General features: G+C 37.4%; 1 protein-coding gene across 3 annotated transcripts in view; it reads right to left on the bottom strand.

The window, feature by feature from the left end:
• LOC129253431 (uncharacterized) overlaps nt 1-22,609 on the bottom strand; it is a 243,879-nt gene that overhangs the window by 50,997 nt on the left and 170,273 nt on the right. For all 3 annotated transcript variants that reach the window (XM_054891798.1, XM_054891799.1, XM_054891800.1), the window contains exons 5-7: nt 19,339-20,402; nt 15,238-16,408; nt 15,105-15,147 (exon numbers count right to left, since the gene is read on the bottom strand). In XM_054891798.1, the coding sequence (XP_054747773.1) occupies nt 15,105-15,147; nt 15,238-16,408; nt 19,339-20,402 (2,278 nt within the window). The remainder of the gene's footprint in view (nt 1-15,104; nt 15,148-15,237; nt 16,409-19,338; nt 20,403-22,609) is intronic.

Genomic DNA, 22,609 nt, shown 5'->3' with positions numbered 1-22,609 from the left:
AAACATTTTTTATTAGAACTTTAGAATTCGATTTCGTAGCTATTTCGAAAAACTTTTTCTTCAGCATTTAAATGATTTAGTTAAATCCGTTGTGCCAGACAATCGGGGTAGAGTGAACTGCGTCGTGTAGGGTCTGTGCACTCAACTAAAATGGTTCATAGAACTCGAATCAGGAAGTTATAGAGAATTTTAGTTAATTCACTCATCAATAGGTAAACTAATTTTATTTAAAATAGTATCTCTTATTAAATTCAACTACCTTTACAAAATTATATTTTTTCCAAAAAGGTTTTTAATATTGACATTCATGTTGTTTTTGCCTTCACGACACTTCTTCACAGCTTCCTCTCTAAAATATAAAATTAAAAGTATATTATCAAGAGAATTTGTGTTCTCTTCGGCCTACTCAATGGCCTAGTTAAGGGCTGTTATAGCTTTTAGCGGCGTTATAAAATCAAAGCAATTAGAATCATTCAATGTGTTCGTTCACTCTACTCAGAACAAAAGAAATTTGGTTTTCACTCTCCAGAGTACTTAATAAAGGCAGTTTGGTGTTCACTAGATCTGGTAGCTGAGTTTAGCCGAGATTCATACTACCCTGTTTGTACTATGTTTTGTAGAAAATTGCATTCAATTGCATTGAATGAATCTTTGCTGAGAAATTTGTAATTCTTAAAGTTTTTTTCTCTTATTTCGGAATTTCTATTTTCGGAATTTTCGATATTTCGAAATTGCCAAACTGCATCAAAAATATGAGTATAACTGACATTTTGAAAGGGGGAATGCAGACAGTTAGTATTTTAAAAAAAATGGTAAAAATTAAATTGAAAATCAAAAAAATTTGCAAATAATGATGACAGGCGACGGCCGTAACCGAATGGATTGGTGCGTGACTTCCATTGGGAGTAATTTGGAGTACGTAGGTTCGAATCTCTCTGAAACATCAAAATTAAGAAAAAGTTTCATCTAATAGCGGTCGTCCCTCGGCAGGCCACGGCAAACTTTCGGGAGTATTTCTGCCATGAAAAAAGCTCCTCATAAAAAATATTTGCCGTTCGGAGTCAGTAATTACGTTGCGAAGAGAAATTATTTTACAAAAATAAAACGTGACAATGTAGTTAAGTTTATTTTAAACTATATTTCTAGAATAAATATATAGGGCCCTCCATCTATCGTTACGGATTTGAACTAGGTATTATTTGAAGAATGGTAACACTTAGATGTCATCTGAATTGACAAGAAATTTGTTTTATTCTTCCGCTGAACGAAAATGGTTGTGTATACGCTCAAAGAACGCTGGGAAACACGAGTAATGCGACATTACTTTGAAAATCATGGTAATGTTGCAGAATGTGTACGAAAATTACGTGCGGCAATGGGAAGAAGAAAAGCACCGAATGAAGCGTATGTGCGTTGTTTTGCGAAAAAAGTAAGATAAATTGAGTGATATTGTCATAGAGAATACTAAATCTACTTTCGCTTCGCATTGCAGAGAAGACCCTTTGGGTATTTGCACTTCATAAAAGATCGTAAGAATTCCATATAAATCCGATTCAAACTTCATTTTAACCAAATTATCAAAAACACATTTACGTAATTTTAGTTTTTATGCTAAAGTCTTGAAATGCTTAAACTATTGCACCATTTTATACTAAAATTGCTGCTTCATGGCCGAAAAGTTTGGAAAAAAATCGGATTGAAATATTTGAGTTTTGTTTTTGGAAAATTTAGAACTTAAGTAGATTTCTAATCTGTCTTCATAATGTGCAAGCTATATTTGAAAGTGTACAGGTGCGAAACCTCGGGCACGAAACACCAACTTACGGAAAAAGATTTTTCTAATAGCGGTGGGTCCACGGCAGGCTATGGTAAGCCGCCGAGAGTATATATGCCATGAAAAAGCGCCTCATAAAAAATCATCTGCCACATATGCCACAGAAGCGGCATAAAACTGTAGGGCCCACTATTTATGGAAAAACATCAAGACGGACATCAATAATCGGAGAAGGAGCTCGGCCAAAAAACCCCCAAGAAAAGGCGCCAATGATACACGTACATAATAAATTAACAGAAAAAATTTAAAAATAAAAAAATATATTTTTTTAAAGATTTTCATTGACAGTCACTTTGCTTTTATGTATGTATGTTTGTATGCAGGCATAACCTTATTCCAAACATTTTAGATATCTAAAATTAGTTTGTGTAGAAGGCATAAACATCTATTCTTTGATTAATTCATAATTATTTATCATACACTTGCAAATGTTGCGATATGCTATAAATTAGCGCGCTACTGTAACCGCAAACTCTGCTGCTGCTTGCAAGTGGCAATGAAAATTGAACAGATCACAGCGCGTACATTCACAAATCAGCAAATATCATAAAATTCGCACACTTTACGTCGATAAACACTACAAATTCTTAGAAAGGTATTCAAAGTTCGAACATTTCTCAATGCTAAGACAAAGTATAAATAAGAAGAGGAGCGTATAAAATGCCAGCAGCAACTGGAGTGCCAACCAGTGGCTGCAACAGCTGATGTCTTTGTATTTGGAATTTGGAAAATTTATTTGTATGCAAGCTGTTATGTATTTTGGAATGGCTAGTTGTCTTCGAGGCTTTTGGAAAATACTTCATACCATAGCCGTAAGTGTGCGTATGTGTGCGTGTGTATAGTGAAAGAACAATGAAACCCACCTGCAATCTTACGTTCGCGCATTTTGCGCCATAGTGCCTCCGCTTTTCGTTTCGGCCAGTTTTCGAATTTTTGCGAAAAGCTGCGAAAGAATTTATACTCGCGTATCGTAATCGACATGCGACGCTGCATTTTGACAGGTTGCGTGGCCGCCGTTTGAGGCGACGGCGGCGGTGATGGTGGCGGTGACGACGACAGTTGTGTAGTTTTAATAGTGCAGGCGAAAGAAATATGCGAGGGAATTACTTCCTCAGCTTTCGAAATTTCGTTTATACTTATTTGCTATTGCCTTCGACTTTTGGGCAGCCTACGATAGTGAGTAGTTCATGTTTTTTATTTTTATTTTTTTCTATGTCAACGCAAACACACCGACACACACACTAACTAACACAAGCGCAACGCGCACACTTTAAGTCTCCTCTGATTCTTTACAATTATTCAAATTTTTTGGCGCGCTACGTAATTTTCAAATATTTACTGCATCTGCATCTATTGCATTCGCGAGGACACTCTGCTACTGGAGACACCCAGGCGATTTGTCTACTTAACCCAGCCTACGCCAAGGTAAATCAATAAAATCAAAAATTGTGTTTGTTATTTATTATTATTTTTTTACGTGAATATCTTCTATTATTCCTTTTTTTTATTATTTTCACGCAGTTTCCTTTGCCGTCTGGCAAATCGAAATTCTCGTTAATTTTTGAATGCTTCTACTACCGCTACAACACTACACTTGTGATAAACGCTCTGAACGCTCGACGCTGAATAATATTTGCTGCCGCCGCTTCGACGTGTCTGTAATCAACGGAGCCTGTAATAGCACTAATGAATATGCGAGCAACTTGGCGAAATGGCGTGCAAATGTGGCGCAACAGTGCGCCGAGATGCCATTACCAATGCCAACAAAAAGGAGGTAGCAGGCGCTGCTAGTGGTGATGAGGAGAGAGGGCGGCAGTGGGTAGTGTCAGCATCATGCTAGTCATAGCCTTTCAGAGCTGAGGCGGTGGCGCTGTGGCTTTGAAATGGGTATTCGGATACGAGTAGTTAACCATATGACTAACGTGCCGTTAGACAGTATGTCTAGCTGGCGGGCTAAGTGTTTGGCAGTTATTGGTAGTTGGCACGAGCGGCCAGCTCACCATGAATGCCGCATTTTTTGTGCTGCGTATCATCAACAGCAACTAGGTGGCAGGCTGACTAACTGCCTCTGTACTGCGCTGTGCCATTGTCTTATCTGTGTAACAGCTAGCGCCGAAAGCTTCTACTATTTTGCCGAACAGTCGAACAAATTCATCATCGCCATCGTAATCACCATCGATACGATTGCTCGTTCGCGTGTTCGGCTCTTGATAGACACAAATAAAGTATGCCAAAAGGCAATAACAGCAATAACAAGCGCAGCGTCACTAACACAACAAAGTAGAATAAATAGCCAACCAAGCAAAAAAAAATGGGATATGGCAATGAGCAGCGGAAGCGAAGTGAATGCTCAGCAAAACGCTTAAACGATGTGCGAAATGTTGTTAGTTTGTTTGATGTTCTGCTGGTATGTAGTATTTTCAAAACATTGATGCGTGCGTGTGTTGGAGGGTGGATGGGCGTGTGCATACACCCTTATTGGCAAAAAGGATAATAATTGGGCCGCGCGTGCTTATGACGTCATAGTGATGAGGTAGTTAATTGAAAGAGCGATGGTTGGTGGAATCTATATACATATATGTGTATTTATGTTTATATATATTGATATATATATATTTAATTCTCGCACTTGTGCGCACTTGCTCGTGCATATCCATGTATTTATGAGTTTCTTTGTGCTTACATGCACATAATTTGCAGTGTTTTGGTGTTAATTAATAACTTTTTGCATACACTGTATTTGTATTTGCTTTGACGCTAAGCTGTGGTTTAATGGATTTGCTTGAGTTTTTCATTAGAAACCTGCATATGTGTGTTTTGTTGGAAGGAAGCTGATAACAGTCCTGGCATGCCAGGAATAGCTTGAAGAGATGTGCCAATTAAATGCGTCCATAACAGGCACAGCTGACCTAGCGCAATATTTCATGAAATGAGGTAACACGGCGTATTAGTAACTCATTACTTCAAGTACTTTAATTGAATATACTCAGTAGATTCCAAAGAATGACAGATTATGGAAATTTCTATGAATTGGCGCACATATGTAGACATATGCACATGGACATTGATGCTTAGAGAATATTAATATCCAAAAGGTAGAATAATAATAATTTTTTTTTAGAAGCGGTTACAGACAAAAAATGTGTATATGAGAACGATAGGTGCTGCACGTGGCGTATGAGCAACAACGGTGACAGATTAACCATACGGGCATCAGATGATGTCAAATTAGATACACTTATGCCCGAATTCTGTAAGCAGTCTCGAATCACTAATTGAGACTTTTCGTGGTGAAATTTGATGTTGAGACTAGTTGCAATTCAGTAAGCAATCTCACATCATTAGCCTCAAAAAAAAGTCACTAATTAGTGATCTACTTCTGAGCAGCTCACAAAACGAAAAATATGGAAGAGGAATTAATTATTTTATATATATTGCAAAAAAAAGCGCGAAAATGAAGCAAAGTAATATGCTTTGGGTAAAAATTTCTTAAGAACACGAATAATTGTGTATTTATTGACGTTTTAGAAATATGCGTAGACGCATTCCGGCAAGTTTACGCAGCAGGGAAGACCCATTTCTTCTGGAAGAAGACATTTTCAGGAGGTTTTTTAGATTCCCGAAATCCTTCTGCTGGGAACTTATTCAAGATCTCAAATCACTTGACAAGTTTGAACGGAATTCCCAGCTCGTTCATTTCAACGGAATGTATATAGAGATGCAATTCAACATTTATCGCTTATTAATTTTGTTTGTCTCAATTGAATTGTTGATAAGCCGATTCAGGTAAAACGTTTATAAAACAGAAATTAAAAACGTTATTTTGTATGAGCTTAGTAATATTCAGATTCTTTATGTTTTTGATGAAGAGTTTCGCTTGATAAATGAGTTTAAAAAATTCCATTACATATGGAATCGATAAATGAATTTTTGCTCAACTCTTTGACTATCTCTAGCCGATACGTGCCATCAGCTGACTGTGTCTATTTATTTTCACCATGATATTTGGTGAAATTTTTGTGACTTTCCCTTACTGAGTAGCAAAATCGTGTCAAGTCACAAAAAGAGTCACTAATTTATAATCTCAATTTTAGTGACTTGAGATGAGATTTGCTTACAGAATTCGGGCATTAGACTTAATTATTGTTCTTCATTGGTGACCATAGTAACTGAACTCGTTTTTAAACCTTAATATGTACTGATTATGCACCTGGGATTAGTTTAGAGCAATGCGTCTAACACATACAACGAAGCAAATGTTAGAAGTACTTTGGTACACTCACTTGATAACTGCCCTGCTTTTTGTAAGACTAAAAAAATGTGCCTAGGATATTAAATTAAATAATTATTATTAAAAAATGTGAAGGATATTGCTGACAAAAGGCTGAACGACTTTTTGAAACTCGCGAAGACGTGCATTCAGAATTACATAAAATAATAATTCGTCTCTAAGTACACAGCACAGAACACACAATGAACCCTAGAGATCTAAGTGAGATCCTTTTACAGTTTAGCTAGCATTACCTAACTTAACCTTGGTAAAAATAGAGCTCTTCGGGCTACGGTGTAAATTGTAGTAGATAGCTGAGAATTATTTCATAGCATTATATAATTGTATTGTTTTCGCCGAATTGAAAATATGTATTAGAAAGGGCGCTACATTTAGCTTTTGGAGCTTAATTTAATTCAGGCAGAAATAAAGGACACATACTATACACAATACTTTCCAATGCTTTTTTTATTGAAAAAATAAAACTTTGTCATTAAATAATTGGATAAGTTCGTGCGGTTTTACAACAGATGGCGTAACTTGATTATTATTCCATCGATCCACATTTCCAAACATTCATTGGAGAGCTACTGTCGTAAGGCACAAACGTCAGTATAAGTTTTTTATTTGAAGCGTAAACAACAATATTTTTACCACACTTGAAAATGTCGAATTTCGTGCCAAATAATGTGTTTTTGCGGGGAATTTTTTAATATGAAGAAAAAAGCAGCCGAAAGTCATCGTATCTTGGTGGAAGTTTATGGTGAGCATGCTCTAGCTGAGCGAACGTGCCAGAAGTGGTTTGCACGCTTTAAAAGTGGTGATTTTGGCCGCGCCGCCAAAGTTCATGGATACCGAATTGGAGGAATTGCTCGATCAAGATCCGGCTCAAACGCAAGAAGAGGTTGCAAAAACTTTGGGAGTTGATCAATCAACCATTTCCAAACGTTTAAAAGCCATGGGAATGATCCGAAATTCAAATTTCGAAAAAAAAACCGCACGAACTTATTCATATACCTATAACATATATAAAACACAATTTCACTCGAATGAATTCTATGGCGTGGCTAACCCAATCTGTCAACCCAATTCATTTTGGCGAGTTTATGCACTTAGTTAGAAACTGGCAACTTCTATTTCATTTTTCAATTTTTTACGCTCCTCCGAAAGGTTGCAATTACGTTTCTTCTTAATTTCGCCTCTCAAGAAATAGTCTATTACAGGGCCTTAGAGAGCATATCCGGTCCCCGGGGGAAAATTGCAAATGCGGGCCCTTTCCAATTATGTCTAATTCATATAAATACGTATAATCTCGAGTCCAGGCCCCTCTGAAAACTCCGGGCCCGGGGAAAAAGTACCCGATCCCCCCCCCCTCCCCTCTTGTCGGGACTGGTCTATTGGAATCAAATAACAGTTTGAAGCAGCCAGTGAACATCACCGCTTAGTTATTCTATTTTTGACTTTCGATATTCGACGTTAGTATTTCTTATTTTCGCTCAAGCATTCGTGAAGCGATCTCTTTTGTGAATTTCTAACCATTTTTGAGGCTTCCCGAAAGTCTTTTTAGCAGTAAAAGCAATAGTTGCCAAACGATGGATGGGCTACCCGTTGCCCACAGTGAACCAGAATGGAAAACTTCGTTATAGTTCGAATAGTAGATAAAAAAAACAGAACGGCGACTGTTAAACTTAGTTGATATTTTTTTTTTTAAATATTATTCACTCTTTAACTAAAAACTTATAAATCGAACCATTAAACTTTATAAACAAATTTAGAAAAATATAAGGTTGTCAAAAAAGTCTTGCGGTATTTCCGCAAGCTTGTCTTTGCAAGCGCGTAGTTCTAGTTGTATTCGTCGCATCGGTTCACGCTAGAGCTTTTTGGAAAGCTCTTTTCACGTGCTAACACGTGTTTGATTAATTGTTGTTTGCTTTTAGTCGTTCTTGAGTTATAGGGTCGCAAACATGGAGCAAAATAAAGAGAAAATACGGCATATTTTACAGTACTACTACGATAAAGGCAAAAATGCATCTCATGCTGCCAATAAAATTTGTGCAGTTTATGGACCCGATACAGTTTCCATTTCCACCGCACAACGATGGTTTCAACGTTTTCGTTCAGGTGCAGAGGTGATCGAAGATGCGCCACGGTCCGGAAGGCTTGTCGTCAAAAATTGCGATAAAATCGCTGAATTGATCGAAAAAGACCGGCATAGTAGCAGCCGTAGCATCGACCAAGAGCTGGGCATGAGTCATCAAACCGTTATAAACCATTTGAAGAAGCTTGGATTCAAAAAGAAGCTCGATGTATGGGTGCCACACGACTTGACGTAAAAAAAACATTTTTGCCCGTATGGATGCATGCGAATCGCTTCTGAATCACAACAAAATTGACCCGTTTTTGAAGCGGATGGTGACTGGCGATGAAAAATGGGTCACTTACGACAACGAGAAGCGCAAACGGTCGTGGTCGAAAAGCGGTGAAGCTGCCCAGACGGTGGTCAAGCCTGGATTGATGGCCAGGAAGGTTCTTCTGTGTGTTTGGTGGGATTGGCAGGGAATCATCCACTATGAGCTGCTCCCCTATGGCCAAACGCTCAATTCAGACCTGTACTGCCAACAACTGGACCGCTTGAATGCAGCACTCATGCAGAAGAGGCCATCTTTGATCAACAGAGGCCGAATTGTCTTCCATCAGGACAACGCCAGGCCACACACATCTTTGGTGACGCGCCAGAAGCTCCGGGAGCTCGGATGGGAGATTCTTTTGCATCCACCGTATAGTCCGGATCTCGCACCAAGTGATTACCACCTATTTCTGTCCATGGCGAACGAGCTTGGTAGTCGGAAGTTGTCCTCAAGAGAGTCCTGTGAAAATTGGCTCTCCGAGTTTTTTGACAATAGGGAAGCGAGCTTCTATAAGAGGGGCATTATGAAGTTGGCATCTCGTTGGGAACTCGTCATCGAACAAAACGGCGCATATTTGACTTAAATCGCATTATTATAACCAATTTTGTGAACAATTGAAAATTCAATAAAAATACCGCAAGACTTTTTTGACAACCTTATATTACGAACTTTCATATACATTTTCAACTTTTTAATCTAGTTTTTTAGAAACGTTTCGAGTACGTAGTTTTATTCCAGTGAATTTTGGTGTAATAAAGTGCAACAACTTTTTTATCATAACTTTTTTAATTTTTTTAAATATTTCAAAATTTCAACTTTTTAACAAGAATGGTTTGAATTTTTCTGGGTATGCAGTTAAAGGTCCATGGATTTTAGTATAATAGAGTGTAAATTTTGTGTTCTGTTATCTGTTGATTTTAGAAAATTTTGTTTTTGTTGACGCTGCTAGGCTTTTCTTTCATATAAGTTTGAGCGCGTACTTTTTATGGTGACACCTATGCGTTAATTACAGCCACACAAAGTCAGTACAGCTGAGAAGAAGATGCTGAGATGATTCCACCTCGTCTTGTAGACGGTTACAGCAGCTTTAAGTTCCCTGGAGTGCCTTTTATCCACTCGTGGAGAAAATAATCTCGGGTCAAGAGAGCCCCAATATTTTCATTCCATAGGAAAACTATCTTATCGCAGTAGTTTACTGCAATATCCCTGTAACTAGGTACCCTAGTGAGCTTAATTTAAAAGAATTTCGATATGGTTGAAAGGGACATCAGACATTCCCAACCAGTTTTGAATGCATCATCAACGCCCCAGGGCTCTTAGTTTTTGCGTAGCTGTTTGAATAAATGTTTACTACCATGGCAGTTATTACAAAACTGACTATTACTCCCGATTACTTCAGTTTGGAAGACACCGTAGATATCCGGTAGCCTGAACTTAAGCATGACGCATAGTTCCACGAAGTGTAATCCTCCACCGACCTTTGCGCCCAACTTCAAGCCATCCGTGAGCAGGTTCTCCAGGCACCATAGCCCGAGCCTCTCAGTTTGATATTTCACCTACGTTTTCTACGCCCACCACATTTGGCTTTACAATAAGCAATAGAGTAAGTGGAAGTGGTTGGAAATGCCTCACTGATAGCAATGAGTCCAAAGTAAAGGATGGCGAGCATTCCACTCTAGTGGGCTGTGTTAAACAAAATGTTAAATGTTTGTTTTGTCAATAACGCGAGAGCCAAGCCAAAGGCTAAATTGGTGATAAAATAGGCTATTATTAGCCCACAACCCTCGCACCAATTATAACACATTACAGACAAACACTCTATGTGGAGACCGGTTAAAATGTCAAACGGCAAAATGGCACTGCACCCAACCATCTTTTAAGCGATCTCCAGCCCCAAAGCTTCCATTTTTTTTCATTCCAACACTTGTTGATGTTAGCCGCTTGAGTAAATATTATCAACATCAACAAGAGGTGGGAGGCAAAAGGCCAACCAGACTCCAAGTCAGTTAAAAAGTACAAAGGTGCAGCTGAACTATGAATTTATTTGTATGAGAACAGTAAATAGATTTAGACGGAATGGCCACTTAACTCACTTGCGACAGCCTTTTCGCTATAGCGAACATTTGACTGGAAGTGGTGGAGAAGTGGCCGGATGTAAGAGTGAGAGTATTAGTAGATAGACATTCGATTAACATACACAGACACTACTTCAGAACAGCAACAGACACAGGATAGACTTACGACAATGACGTACACGACGACGTCGATGCCAAGTGTTGATGAATTGACAGGCATTTGAGAATCACGTCCAAATTGTATTGATTCAAAGTGTTCGAGCTTGTTGATCGAAAAGCTGCAAATGTATGCAGAATACACAAAAGCAAAATCCGTCATGAGCTACGTACGGCATGCAAAGCAAGAGCCAGAGGCGAATAGGAGGCAAGTGAAAAAGCAAGATATATTGAGTGATAACCTAAATTGACTTGTTGACATGTAAATTCTTCTTAATTACTTTTAGTTGCTAGCTAGGAGCTGCATAAAGCATCAGATTTTTGCACTAACCGAAGATGTCATGTCTGTAGGCGGAAGCGAAATGGCCACTAATGTGTGCCTAGCAGTTGATTATCAAGCTTTGAGTAGGTGCGATCTTATAATAATGCCGGTTGCATATCGGCAGAAAAAGGGAAACCTCAAAGGAGCGACCACCACTAGCAACAGAAATGGTGAACTTAAAGGTTGAAGGTTAACCACTAAATACCTGCTGTTTTTTTTTTTTTTTTTAATTTTATATATCACCAATTTTTTGCAGGAGTTTCTTAATCCAAAAAAGAAATTAAATGTTGAAAATAGCACCTTCAAAATTTTCAAATTACTATGCCTCTCTAAGTAAAAGTAAATACATTTACATCTACTCTTAATTGATATTGTTTCGAATTTAAAAGCATAAAAGAAGGGCTTGTGCCATTTCTGCGTACTTCTATAAAAAATATTTTTTGTTCGATTATGACACTACTGAAGTAAAGTACAAAATGAGTCACAAGTACATTAAACGGGTCATATTTTTTGATTTCGCTACCAGCAGATTCGGATTGTACATAAAGTTATAAGAAAGGGCTTTAAAGTCAGTTTCGATGCCACCAAATTTAAGAAAAACAGTATTTGATAAATATGAATTTAATACAGATAGTAATATCGACCAAAGTCCTGGGAATGTAGTTTTTTTTTATTTTGTTGTATGCGATGTTGCGCATTTTCTTCCATAAAAAATACTTCCGATATGTGTGGGAATATACATTTTCAAAATCGTAAGCAAAAGTTTTTTAAATATTTTATCCTTTTCTTAAATTTTTTCAAATTTTTGAATTCCCTAACAGTTCGCGATCAGTTAAGGACACATTAGGATATGATGGGGCAATATATAAAAATAAATAAAACACAGTAAAATAAAATAAAATAAAATAAAATAAAAAAAAATAAAATAAAATAAAATAAAATAAAACAAAAAAAAAGCGCGAAAATGAAGCAAAGTAATATGCTTTGGGTAAAAATTTCTTAAGAACACGAATAATTGTGTATTTATTGACGTTTTAGAAATATGCGTAGACGCATTCCGGCAAGTTTACGCAGCAGGGAAGACCCATTTCTTCTGGAAGAAGACATTTTCAGGAGGTTTTTTAGATTCCCGAAATCCTTCTGCTGGGAACTTATTCAAGATCTCAAATCACTTGACAAGTTTGAGCGGAGTTCCCAGCTCGTTCATTTCAACGGAATGTATATAGAGATGCAATTCAACATTTATCGCTTATTAATTTTGTTTGTCTCAATTGAATTGTTGATAAGCCGATTCAGGTAAAACGTTTATAAAACAGAAATTAAAAACGTTATTTTGTATGAGCTTAGTAATATTCAGATTCTTTATGTTTTTGATGAAGAATTTCGCTTGATAAATGAATTTAAAAAATTCCATTACATATGGAATCGATAAGTGAATTTTTGCTCAACTCTTTGACTATCTCTAGTCAGCTGACTGTGTCTATTTATTTTCACCATGATATTGAAAAATAAAATAAAATAAAATAAAATAAAATAAAATAAAATAATTTAATTTTCGACATGCAATTACTCAATTCTTGTCATATAGTCCGAAACTTTTTACAGTAAACGTTTTTCTTGTTTGTAAAACTTTTAACTATTTTATATAATGTTTATAAACATTAATTTAATTGTAATCTTTGTACCTGTTATAAATTATTGGCTTGCAGCGAAGCTGTCGCCAATTAATGTAAATCACTCCTTTATTGGGATGCAATAAAAAAAAAAAACATTAATTTAACATAAAAATATTAAAACATATTATATAAAAAATAATAAAATAAAACAAACAATTTAAAATAAATAAAGCAAAATAAAATGGGGTAAAATAAAATAAAATAACAAAGATTTAAATAAATCATCAAATAAAGAAAAAATAATAATAATAATAAAATAAAACAAACCAAAATAAAAGAAAATAAATTTTCATGCAAATAAACTATAAAAAGCGCTAAATTAAAAAAAAAAAAAAATAGAATAAAGTAAATTAATAATACAATAAAATAATTAATTAAACTAAGTGAAACAAAATAAAATGAGGTAAAGTAAAATAATGAAGGTAAAAAAATATATTGAATCGAACTACATAAATAAATAAAATTTTTTAAGGTTTTAGAGATTTTATACAATAATTTTTTATTTCCGAAATTTTTGAAATTTTTATGGATTTTGTACAAAATTTGGAACTTTGATTAATAAGGTTTTTATTATACAATGTACTATATTATATTGGACTTTTTTCGTATAACTTTATGCAGAGTCCGAATCTGCCAAAACCGATATCGAAAAAAGTAGTTCCGTACAAGTTGGCCCACAATAATGTGTATACATATGACACATTCTTCGTCAATTGAGCCACTCTTCACTCCAATATTAGTTTAGACTTAAATATCTGCAATAGTCTTTAAATGTATCTTAAAACGTTTAATGTTTTAATGCCGAGTGGCGCTTTTTAAGTTCAATATGGCGAACTAATCTTTTAAAAGTCACCGAATGGACTTGAAATTCGTTACTCGGAGTTTGTCTTGGGGGTCGCTAAATACGAATTAAAAGAGAATTTTTCAAAAGTTAAAGTTTTTTTTAAAGTGAAGTGCATTGGGCTCCAGGACACAGATACCTACTGTAACAACATTGAACATATCCATTCCAATAGAAGAATAGAACATGAAATATAAATATAACCTGTAAAGCGTTAGTTTGTATCGGGAACTCTAAATTGTTTCCGCTTTCATCAAATACTGAGCAGATAATGAGAACCATTCCAACTGTGACAGCGTGCGCAATGAAAAAGGCGATATTTTGCAACTGCTCACTTGCTCGTTTACCGTTACACAAAATTAAGGAACGCCATCAATCGGGCCGCCACGCTTGTTCGAACACCGCAAGTCATCAGAGCTGACTGCTAAGAAGAAAAAGCCATTTAAAGTCACTTTATATTTCTTGCAAATAATTTTAAGATACTCTTTGGTACAACTTTGGGTAGTGAATTAACGTTGAGCATTTCCTTTATTTTCTCGTTTCTTTATCTTCTTTTCTCCTCTTACATTTGTAAAAGCGGGTTGTAAGGCAATAATTTAATAATACAACGTTCATTCAATGAGGAAAAGGTGCAAAGCTGCGGTAAGTGCGGTTTCTTGACTGATATAACAAATGGAGTGTGCAATACTGAATTCCTTTCGGCGTAAACATTCATACAGCCAGGTCGTAGTCGCGGCACTGACAAATCCATAATTCAGCAAAATCCGCTCCGAAAACAGAAAAGCATGGCTTAGCAAAATTCCATAAGTCGAGTTATTAAAAAGTTTTGAGCCTTTTGCCTTTCAAAGCATAATACCGGACAATTGTTGATTGCAGTTTTGAAAAAACGGGATGAAAAAATGCAAAAGGCTTTTGGAGAAGAGCGTTGGTAACTGTGGAAAAAATTGTGTTCCCCAATGAAGAAATTGTTAGCGTGTGGAAAAAACTAGACCCCTGCATGGTTATCTATGGAAATTTTGAATGAACGAGGTGCATCCGGCTATTGCTGATTTTCCAGTTCAATTTAAAAAAGAAGCCAAAATTGGACATTTCGAATGAATCTGTGCTTTTTGTATGCAATATACTCCCATCAATTATTAATAAAGGAACGGTCTAACTCTAATTTCTTACGCTCAAAAATTAAAAATATTGAATGTTACATTCTACTCCTCAAACTGCATTTAAATGCTTGACTAAGAGGTTGCTGAAAGAGCTTCCCTAATTGGATACTTTTTATTTTTAGTTATTTCATTTGTTACCTATGAGCCGCCAGTACACTAATCCCGCACACAGTGTTCACTGTGCTACCATTATATTCAGACCTCCCAGCTCTTCAAAAAAAAGAAAATTAATAAATCGTTTAATAGAGTTGTTACCCACAGCGATGGTTAAAATTGTAATAGCCCACTCTCTTAAGCAATTAACTGAGTAATTTATTTATTAATTTTTTTCTATATTTGCTACCTCGTACTCGTGCACTCACCTGCTAAGTAGCGATCACTTTGCGACCGTGAATAACGCAGCGTCTAAAAATAGAGAAAAACAAATAAGACATTACATAGCGTTTGCATAAAAAAATGCGAACTATTTTAATTAACTTCATATTTCCAACTCACCAACTTCTGGCCGGCAAAATCATCACGTCGCGTCTTTTCTTGCTTTAGCAGCAATGGCGCCGAGTTTGACTTGGTCGTTAGTTCTTGTATGCCTAGACTTTCGTGCCCGCTGTGCAGCGATGCACTGCTCGGTGAGGGTAATTCGGCAAAGTGCGTCGGCGATAGCAAAGACTGGAATGGTTCCTGACGCAGTGCCAGCGACAATTGACCACGTTCCCTGCTACGTCCATGCAGATGTTGATGAAACTTACGCGTCAGTGGATGATGCTGTTGTGGATGCTGATGCTGTAGTGGCGAGTATTGATAGTAGACGGCAGGTAGCGACGAGGTATCCAGCGAGTGACTGCGACATTTCTGTGCACGTCCACCAGCGCCGGCTGCCCCACCATAGGGCATCATAATTGGCGTAGTAGTGGCATTGAATTTGCGACGCAGTACCACACTGTTGCTAGCAGCTATATCATTTGCCGATGTGGAGCCGCTACGACTGCCGCCACCACCGCTGCCGCTGGCGCTGCTTGCATCACCATCATTGCACTCACATTCGCAATAGGGTCCCACTTCGAATTCATCGTGGCCCTCATCATATTCGTCCGCCAAATCGGCAACATCCATAACGCCATCATCGCCGGCTTCTGCCGTTTCGAGCGCATCATTGCTGTCAACGTTATCGCTGTCATCTTGTCGCGTGCGTTGATGTTGACGTTGACGTGAGGTGCGCAATAAATGCTGTTGCAACTGTTGCTGGTGTTGTAGTTGGAACTTGTGTTTAAGTTTATCTGCAGCTGTGGCAGCTGTTGGTGGTCGTTGTAGATGACGCTGATCGTCAATGTCATCGTGTGACTCATCGCCGCAATTTATGCCAATGTCTTCATCACCACGACTATGGGGCTCATCGCACAAGCTGAGTACTTCTAAGAGGTCTGGATCATCTGAGGAAGCTACTGAACTGCTTTTCTGGAATTTCATTTTACGTAGCGCATCCAAACTGCTCACCGATTCGTTGTCGTTATGTTGATTTTTCCAGTAGGCGATGTCTTTGGGTGGCGTTGCCGTACCAATGCCACTTTCGTTGTTGTCATTGTCCAGGCCGGAGGAGTCGAGCGAAATGCCCGACTTGCCAGAGCTGAGTACGCCGGAGGCTTCTTCACATGCCGAAGATGAAGTGGAGCTGTAAGTGTAGAGCGGAAGGGTTTCAATTGGTGCGTGTACTTTGGAAAGGCTTTGTTAAATGGCTTTGGTAGTGCTACTGATAAAATTATCAATATTAAAATATCAAAGTATCAATAAATAATCTACAGGAAATTCTCAATTAAGCGCAAATGACCTGGCATGCAGTGAATAGAAAATATCAACATTTTGTTGTCGTTTTATCCTTGTTTTTTTAATGTCGACTATTTGCACCTAATTGCGATCTGCCCTAATGCTGATAAAGAGACCTAAAAATTTATAAAAAATTATGTCAAGACGCAGAGATTCCTATTGACATTAAAGGGGTTCTGAAAAATTCATGACTCTGAATATTTAAGTTATGAAAATGAGGAAGAAAAAAAGTGCGCACAGGACTTGGACAAGTGACTTCAAATAGGCAATCCCAATTTGGTTTTCTATTCTCACATTTCGCCAATGCGCGATGAACGAAGAACACGGAAGGTTCCCTGAAATATGTGCATTCACAGGGTAATACCAACGGGTTACAGGATTATTGGCTATATGATCGCCAAGTTCGGAGCTTTTTATAACGATTTCTTCACGAACTGTAGATATGAGGAAGACGTAAGACCCACTGAGGATTTCCTTTGATCAGTGCCACAGATATTTGTTTACGATTTGTGCGGAAAAGTTTCGCAAAAGGCTCGATAGATGGCCTGGTCTGATTGGATTCGCTTAAAGTTCGGGATGGTTTGAGGATAGGATGGACTAGTGAACATATGAAATGGAAAAAAAAATTATTATTATTATTAAATATATATATAAAAAAAAAAGTATGAAATAAAATAAAATTGAAATCAATAAAAAAAAAAAATTAAACTAAGAATAACAAAAATATTTTTTCTATTTTTTTATTTTTAAAATAAGACATAAAAATTAAATAAAAAATATTAAATAAAAAAATATAGAACGAAATGAAATTAAGTAAAATAAAATAATAAAATCAAATAAAATTAAAAAAATGTGTTTATTTATTTAATATTAAATAAAACATAATAAAGTATTGGTGTGCAACTAAGTTTTAAAGGTTTTTTTTTCGATTTCAAAAATTTATTGTTAAAAATTGGTACAACCTATTTTATCCAAAATACTGTCCATCACTAGCTATAACTTTTTCCCACTTCTCTGGTAATGCATGGATTCCGTCCCAGTAAAACTGCTCGCTTTTGGAGGCGAAGAACTCATCAAGCCAATTTTGGATACCTTCAACCGAAGTGAAACGCACTCCCGTAAGGGCATTCTGCATCGACCGGAACAAATGGTAATCTGATGGTGCAAGATCTGGGCTATAAGGCGGGTGGGGTAGAACTTCCCATCCGCTACCATCGAGATAGGTTTTGACCACTTGTGCGACATGCGGCCGAGCATTGTCATGATGAAAGATCAATGTCTCATGTTTGGACGTTTTTCCGCAATTGTTCGCTTCAATCGCATAAGTTGTTGTCTGTAGAGTGCTTCGTTTATCGTCTGACCACTTTTCACACGGGCCTTCGTCCAAAATTGTCTCCAATTCGGCGTCTTCAAAAGTTGGTGGCCTTCCTTCGCGCTCCTTGTCGGCTGTGTCAAAGTCACCACTTTTGAATTGTCGGAACCAGTACTCGCAGGTTGAAATTGATGGAGCATTCTCACCGTAAGCCTCACACAGCATCCGATAACTTTCCGCTGCACTTTTCTTCAGATGGAAGCAAAATAGCAATGCTTCCCGCGAATGAAGTTTTGTAGGCATAAAAGCTGACATAGTCTTTGTATAAAAAAATTTTTTGTTTACACTTCGACGAAATGACACAAACTAAGAAACGACACTTAATGATGACGCTTTCACATGAAACTCGTTACACAATTACTCAGTACAATTTGACACTAGTATTACTATATGTTTTAAATCCTTTAAAACTTAAATTGAGAAAATGTATCTAAATTAAAATAAATTAAATAAAAATTGAACACAATAAAGTAAATTAAAATAAAATAAAAATCTTAAATAAAAATAAAAAATTAAAATAAATATATATATTATAATGAAATAAAATAAAATAAAATGAAATTAAGTTTAATTAAATAAAATAAAAATGTAACATAAAATAAGATAAAGAAATTAAATTGAATTAATTAAAAATTAATAAAGTAAAATGAAATCAGTTGAAATACAGTAACATAAAATAAAATACAAATTTTAAATAAAATAGAAAAAATAAAATTAAATTAAATAAAAAACAATAACGAAATGAAATAAAATATAACAAAATAAAAAAAGAAAATAGAAAAATTTAAATAAAATAAAACAAAATAGGATAAAAATCTGATAAAATAATATAATAGGAAATGGATACATTTTTTTAAATCAAGTTAAATAAAAACTAAACAAAATAACCGTACAATAAAATAAAGTAAATTATAGAATAAACAATCCAAATAATATATATATTTATTAGAAATATTTTTTAATATATTTAATAATAATTTAATAAAGTTGGCGCAAAATTGCCGAAAGCCTATTTATTTTCATCGCGCTCTCGATATTTTAGAAAAATTTTCGCATTTTTCAAACGTTCAATTGGCGCTATAGTGAATTCTCAAAAAAGGACAAAAATTCTCCTCCGTACTTTTGGTTTGTAATTGAGGGCAGTGATTTTTCTCCATAGAATTCACAATAACACGGAATACCTGGTGATGATTCTACTGAAAAAAATTCACCTCATTTTTCCCAACTATGTCTTTAAAATTTCTTAAATACACATTTGGTCTTAATTAATTAGATCCTTAAATTAACTTTTGATACACAACCTTTTGTGCAAGTCTTCCTAACTCCCACATCTTAGCGCCCAGTAGCTTTTATACCAAAATTCCAAACCTTTAACTTCATGTTACCCTCTTTTCCTCTCTACTTACTTATTGTCTTCATCGACGGCGCCAACACTCCGCAATATTGACTCCTCAGATGTCCAGATCGTTGAGGTGGATCCTTTTTTGGTCACATCATTGCCATTTAACAACAAAGACGTTGTGCCGCTGTTGCCGCCGCCACCATTGCTCTTTGATGCTGATGAGGTCAGCAGTGTAGATGGCAGCAGCACTGTGTTCGCTAGTTTTGTGGTAGCTATGGTTGATATTGGTGTTGTCATTGTCGCATGATTAATGCGCTCCCGTTTTGGTATTGCCAGCATTGCCGCCAAGCCACTGCTACTGCTAATGTTGCCACCAATGCTGCTTTTATCGCCACTGACCAGCTGTTGTTGTTGTTGCTGCTGCTGATGGTGGCTCTGGCTTTGGTTTTGGTTTTGGCTTTCTCTGTGTGTCCAGAGTGTCACTGCTGCTGTGCCGGCGCGCATTGTTTCCATATCGTTTTCCAATTGACGCTGTCGCCTACCTTTAAGTGATTCCTCATCGGTTTCTTGGGCGGCGACACAACCATTTAATGTTGTCATTGCCATTGCTGGCCGACGGTTGCCACTTGTCGTCGTCGCCAGTTTAGTTGCCGCAGCACCTGCTGGTATTGTTGTTGCTGTTGGTGTTGTCTCTTCAATTTTCAATACTGTCGCTGTTGTTGGCGAGCTTGTTTTTTCTGTTACTGCATTAGTAGTTGTTGTTGTTGTTGCTGTTAGCGCACTTGTTGCTAGCGCATCGTTGCCGCATTGTAAATTTGTCAGATTATGATAATGTTGATGCTGCTCGGTTTTGGCATTAAATGTTGCTAAATTGTTGCGATTGCCATTGCCGCCACTGTAGGCCGCCTGTGATTTGCCGACAACTTCGTTCGGTAGTTGCGGTTGTTGTTGTTGTTGTTGTTGTTGGTGGTGGTACGCTGTCGGTGCCGATAAAGTGCGCATATAGGCAACAGTTGGCTTGGCGACCGGGGTGCTGCTGACATTGCTGCTGTTGTTGATGTTGTCGGCATTTATGCCATTATCGAGACGTCCACAATCAAGGTTAAATGATTGCAATGGAATGGTTGTCTGTGAATAAACGAAATAAAACATTATTTAAAAAATGAAATAGCAAAAAAGCAAAATTAAAATAAAGTCAGTTTCGAGTTGCTTCGCCGAGAAGGAAACCTTACAGAGCCGATCACTTTCAGTTAATAATGCAAAAATCTTTAGGCAAAATCTAGTCAGACAATACCTTATGACACCGATAATGTATGGCTGTTGGCACATAAGTATGCGTACAGTGCATATGTGTATGTGTATGTACGCGGTTATGGATGTGTAGTCACAGTGCGCGGCATGAGTGGCTGCGCATGACTGGCCAAGTTGTTGGCGGCATGCAGTTAAGTAGCGACATATCTTCCGTCGCTTCTAGAAGGACCTTGAATTTATAATAAATCGCCTTGCTGCTCCACTACTTTTGCCCTTTACAAATTTCTGTTGATTTTATTTTATTTTTCTGTTGCTGCCATTCTTAACTATCGAAAAGCGATTGTTTTCGACATATTTATGCAAATTGAATGTCGTTTTCGTAAAATCTCACTTCTGCCCTTTTGTATTGTTGGCGAAACAGTGAGCTGCGAATGGGCTTTAAAATGCTTTAAATGCATTTGACAATTGGCTGACATTTCTGTGAGTTGTCGTGTGGGATTTTAAGCGAAAAATGTAATTGAACTTCTTTTCTTTTTTTTTTGTTTGTATTTCTTTCTGCTGCAGATTGTTGCAGAATTCGTAGCTCGAGTTCAAGGCTAACTGCATAAATCATGCACGATGAACAAGTAGAAGGCCAGGAGACAGTAAAGAGGGTTTGGGATGAATTTAATTTCCGACACGTTTTTATAGATCAGACATTATAAGTTCATACTAGTTACATCGGGCGTTCTTCTGCTGCATGAGAAGTATCGATATCGATAACTATGGCTTGACAGCTGAGAATAGCAAACTGGGCCCAGATACGGCATGCGGCTACCAAAGCAGCCAAAGTCACGGGTATGCTAAGTAGATTAATGGCAAACGTCGGTGATCCAATACAGACCAAAAGAAACCTAATTATGGCGGTCATAAACTCAATTCTCCTGTACGGCAGCGAAGTATGGGGAATTGTGCTAAACTGCAAGACCGAGCGCAAAGCACTGGGGGCTGTGCAACGAATACGGCCAGTCAGAGTTGCCTAAGCCTATCGCACTGTTTTAGGCGCAGCAATTTTTGTGATCAGCCGGCAGATACCCGTCGACTTATGGTCTGGGATCGAATGGATGCGTGGGACTCCAAGAAGAAACACTTCCACACTAGCTCCTCAGAACGGATATGCCAAACCATGCTGCGGTGCCAAGGCCGATGGGACACTGAACCGAGTGGCAGATGGACGGGGAAACTTTTTCTATCAATTGACAAATGGATCCAAAGGAACTTAACTCAGTTCTTTCGAGCCCCCGATACTTCCGGAGATACCTATACCGCATGGGCAAGGTAACCGATTCGAAGTGCATTTACTGCGAAGCGCTGACCGATGACGCTGAACACAAGTTTTTTAGTTGTAACAGATGGTTTCCGGAAAGAAATGCTCTGAGAGAGCAGATTGGCGACATCGCGCCAAGCAATATAATCAGCAAAATACTTGAATGCGAGGACAGGTGGAGCGCGGTAACGAACTACATTGAAAACATACTACGAAAAAAAGATTTACTTCGACACAGTGCAACAGAGCGAAGCAGCATAGATAGAAAAACACGAAGGCGAGCCTATAGCATGAAAGCTGGCTACAAATATGGTGGACCCAGACGTGGGTGAATAGTATTGGTCAAATTATGAATGCCGTTCTGGGCCCTCCCGAAGTAATATAGAAAGTAGTCCCGGTAAGGGTGGGTCTCCCAGAAGGCGAGAAGGTATCGTTTAAGTGGCCATACCACACGTCGCAGTAGACGACGGTCGCCATAAGTGCGAAGGAATTTTGAAGCCTATCTCAGACACCAAGAAAAAAAATGACAAACTGTGTCAACATTTCTGTTCAGTAAGGTTTGGCAAGTTATCATGAATTATTTGACGCTAAATGAACGCTTCCAAATTATGGAAACTTTGGAAAAATAAATCCGTTCGTTCCATTGTTTTACGGGCTGTATGGAAACTAACCGCGATGGCCGTCTTGTTTGAACCAACTGATGTGGAAGCGGTATCAAAAAGTCGTGTATCACGGCGCGATAGCGTTCACCAAAGGGTTGCTTTCAATAGATGTAATG

Source organism: Anastrepha obliqua, chromosome 1 (genome assembly GCF_027943255.1).
Source record: "Anastrepha obliqua isolate idAnaObli1 chromosome 1, idAnaObli1_1.0, whole genome shotgun sequence".
Lineage (NCBI taxonomy): Eukaryota > Metazoa > Arthropoda > Insecta > Diptera > Tephritidae > Anastrepha > Anastrepha obliqua.
The sequence above is the reverse complement of the archived record's forward strand: the minus strand, read 5'-3'. Positions and strand labels throughout refer to the sequence as shown.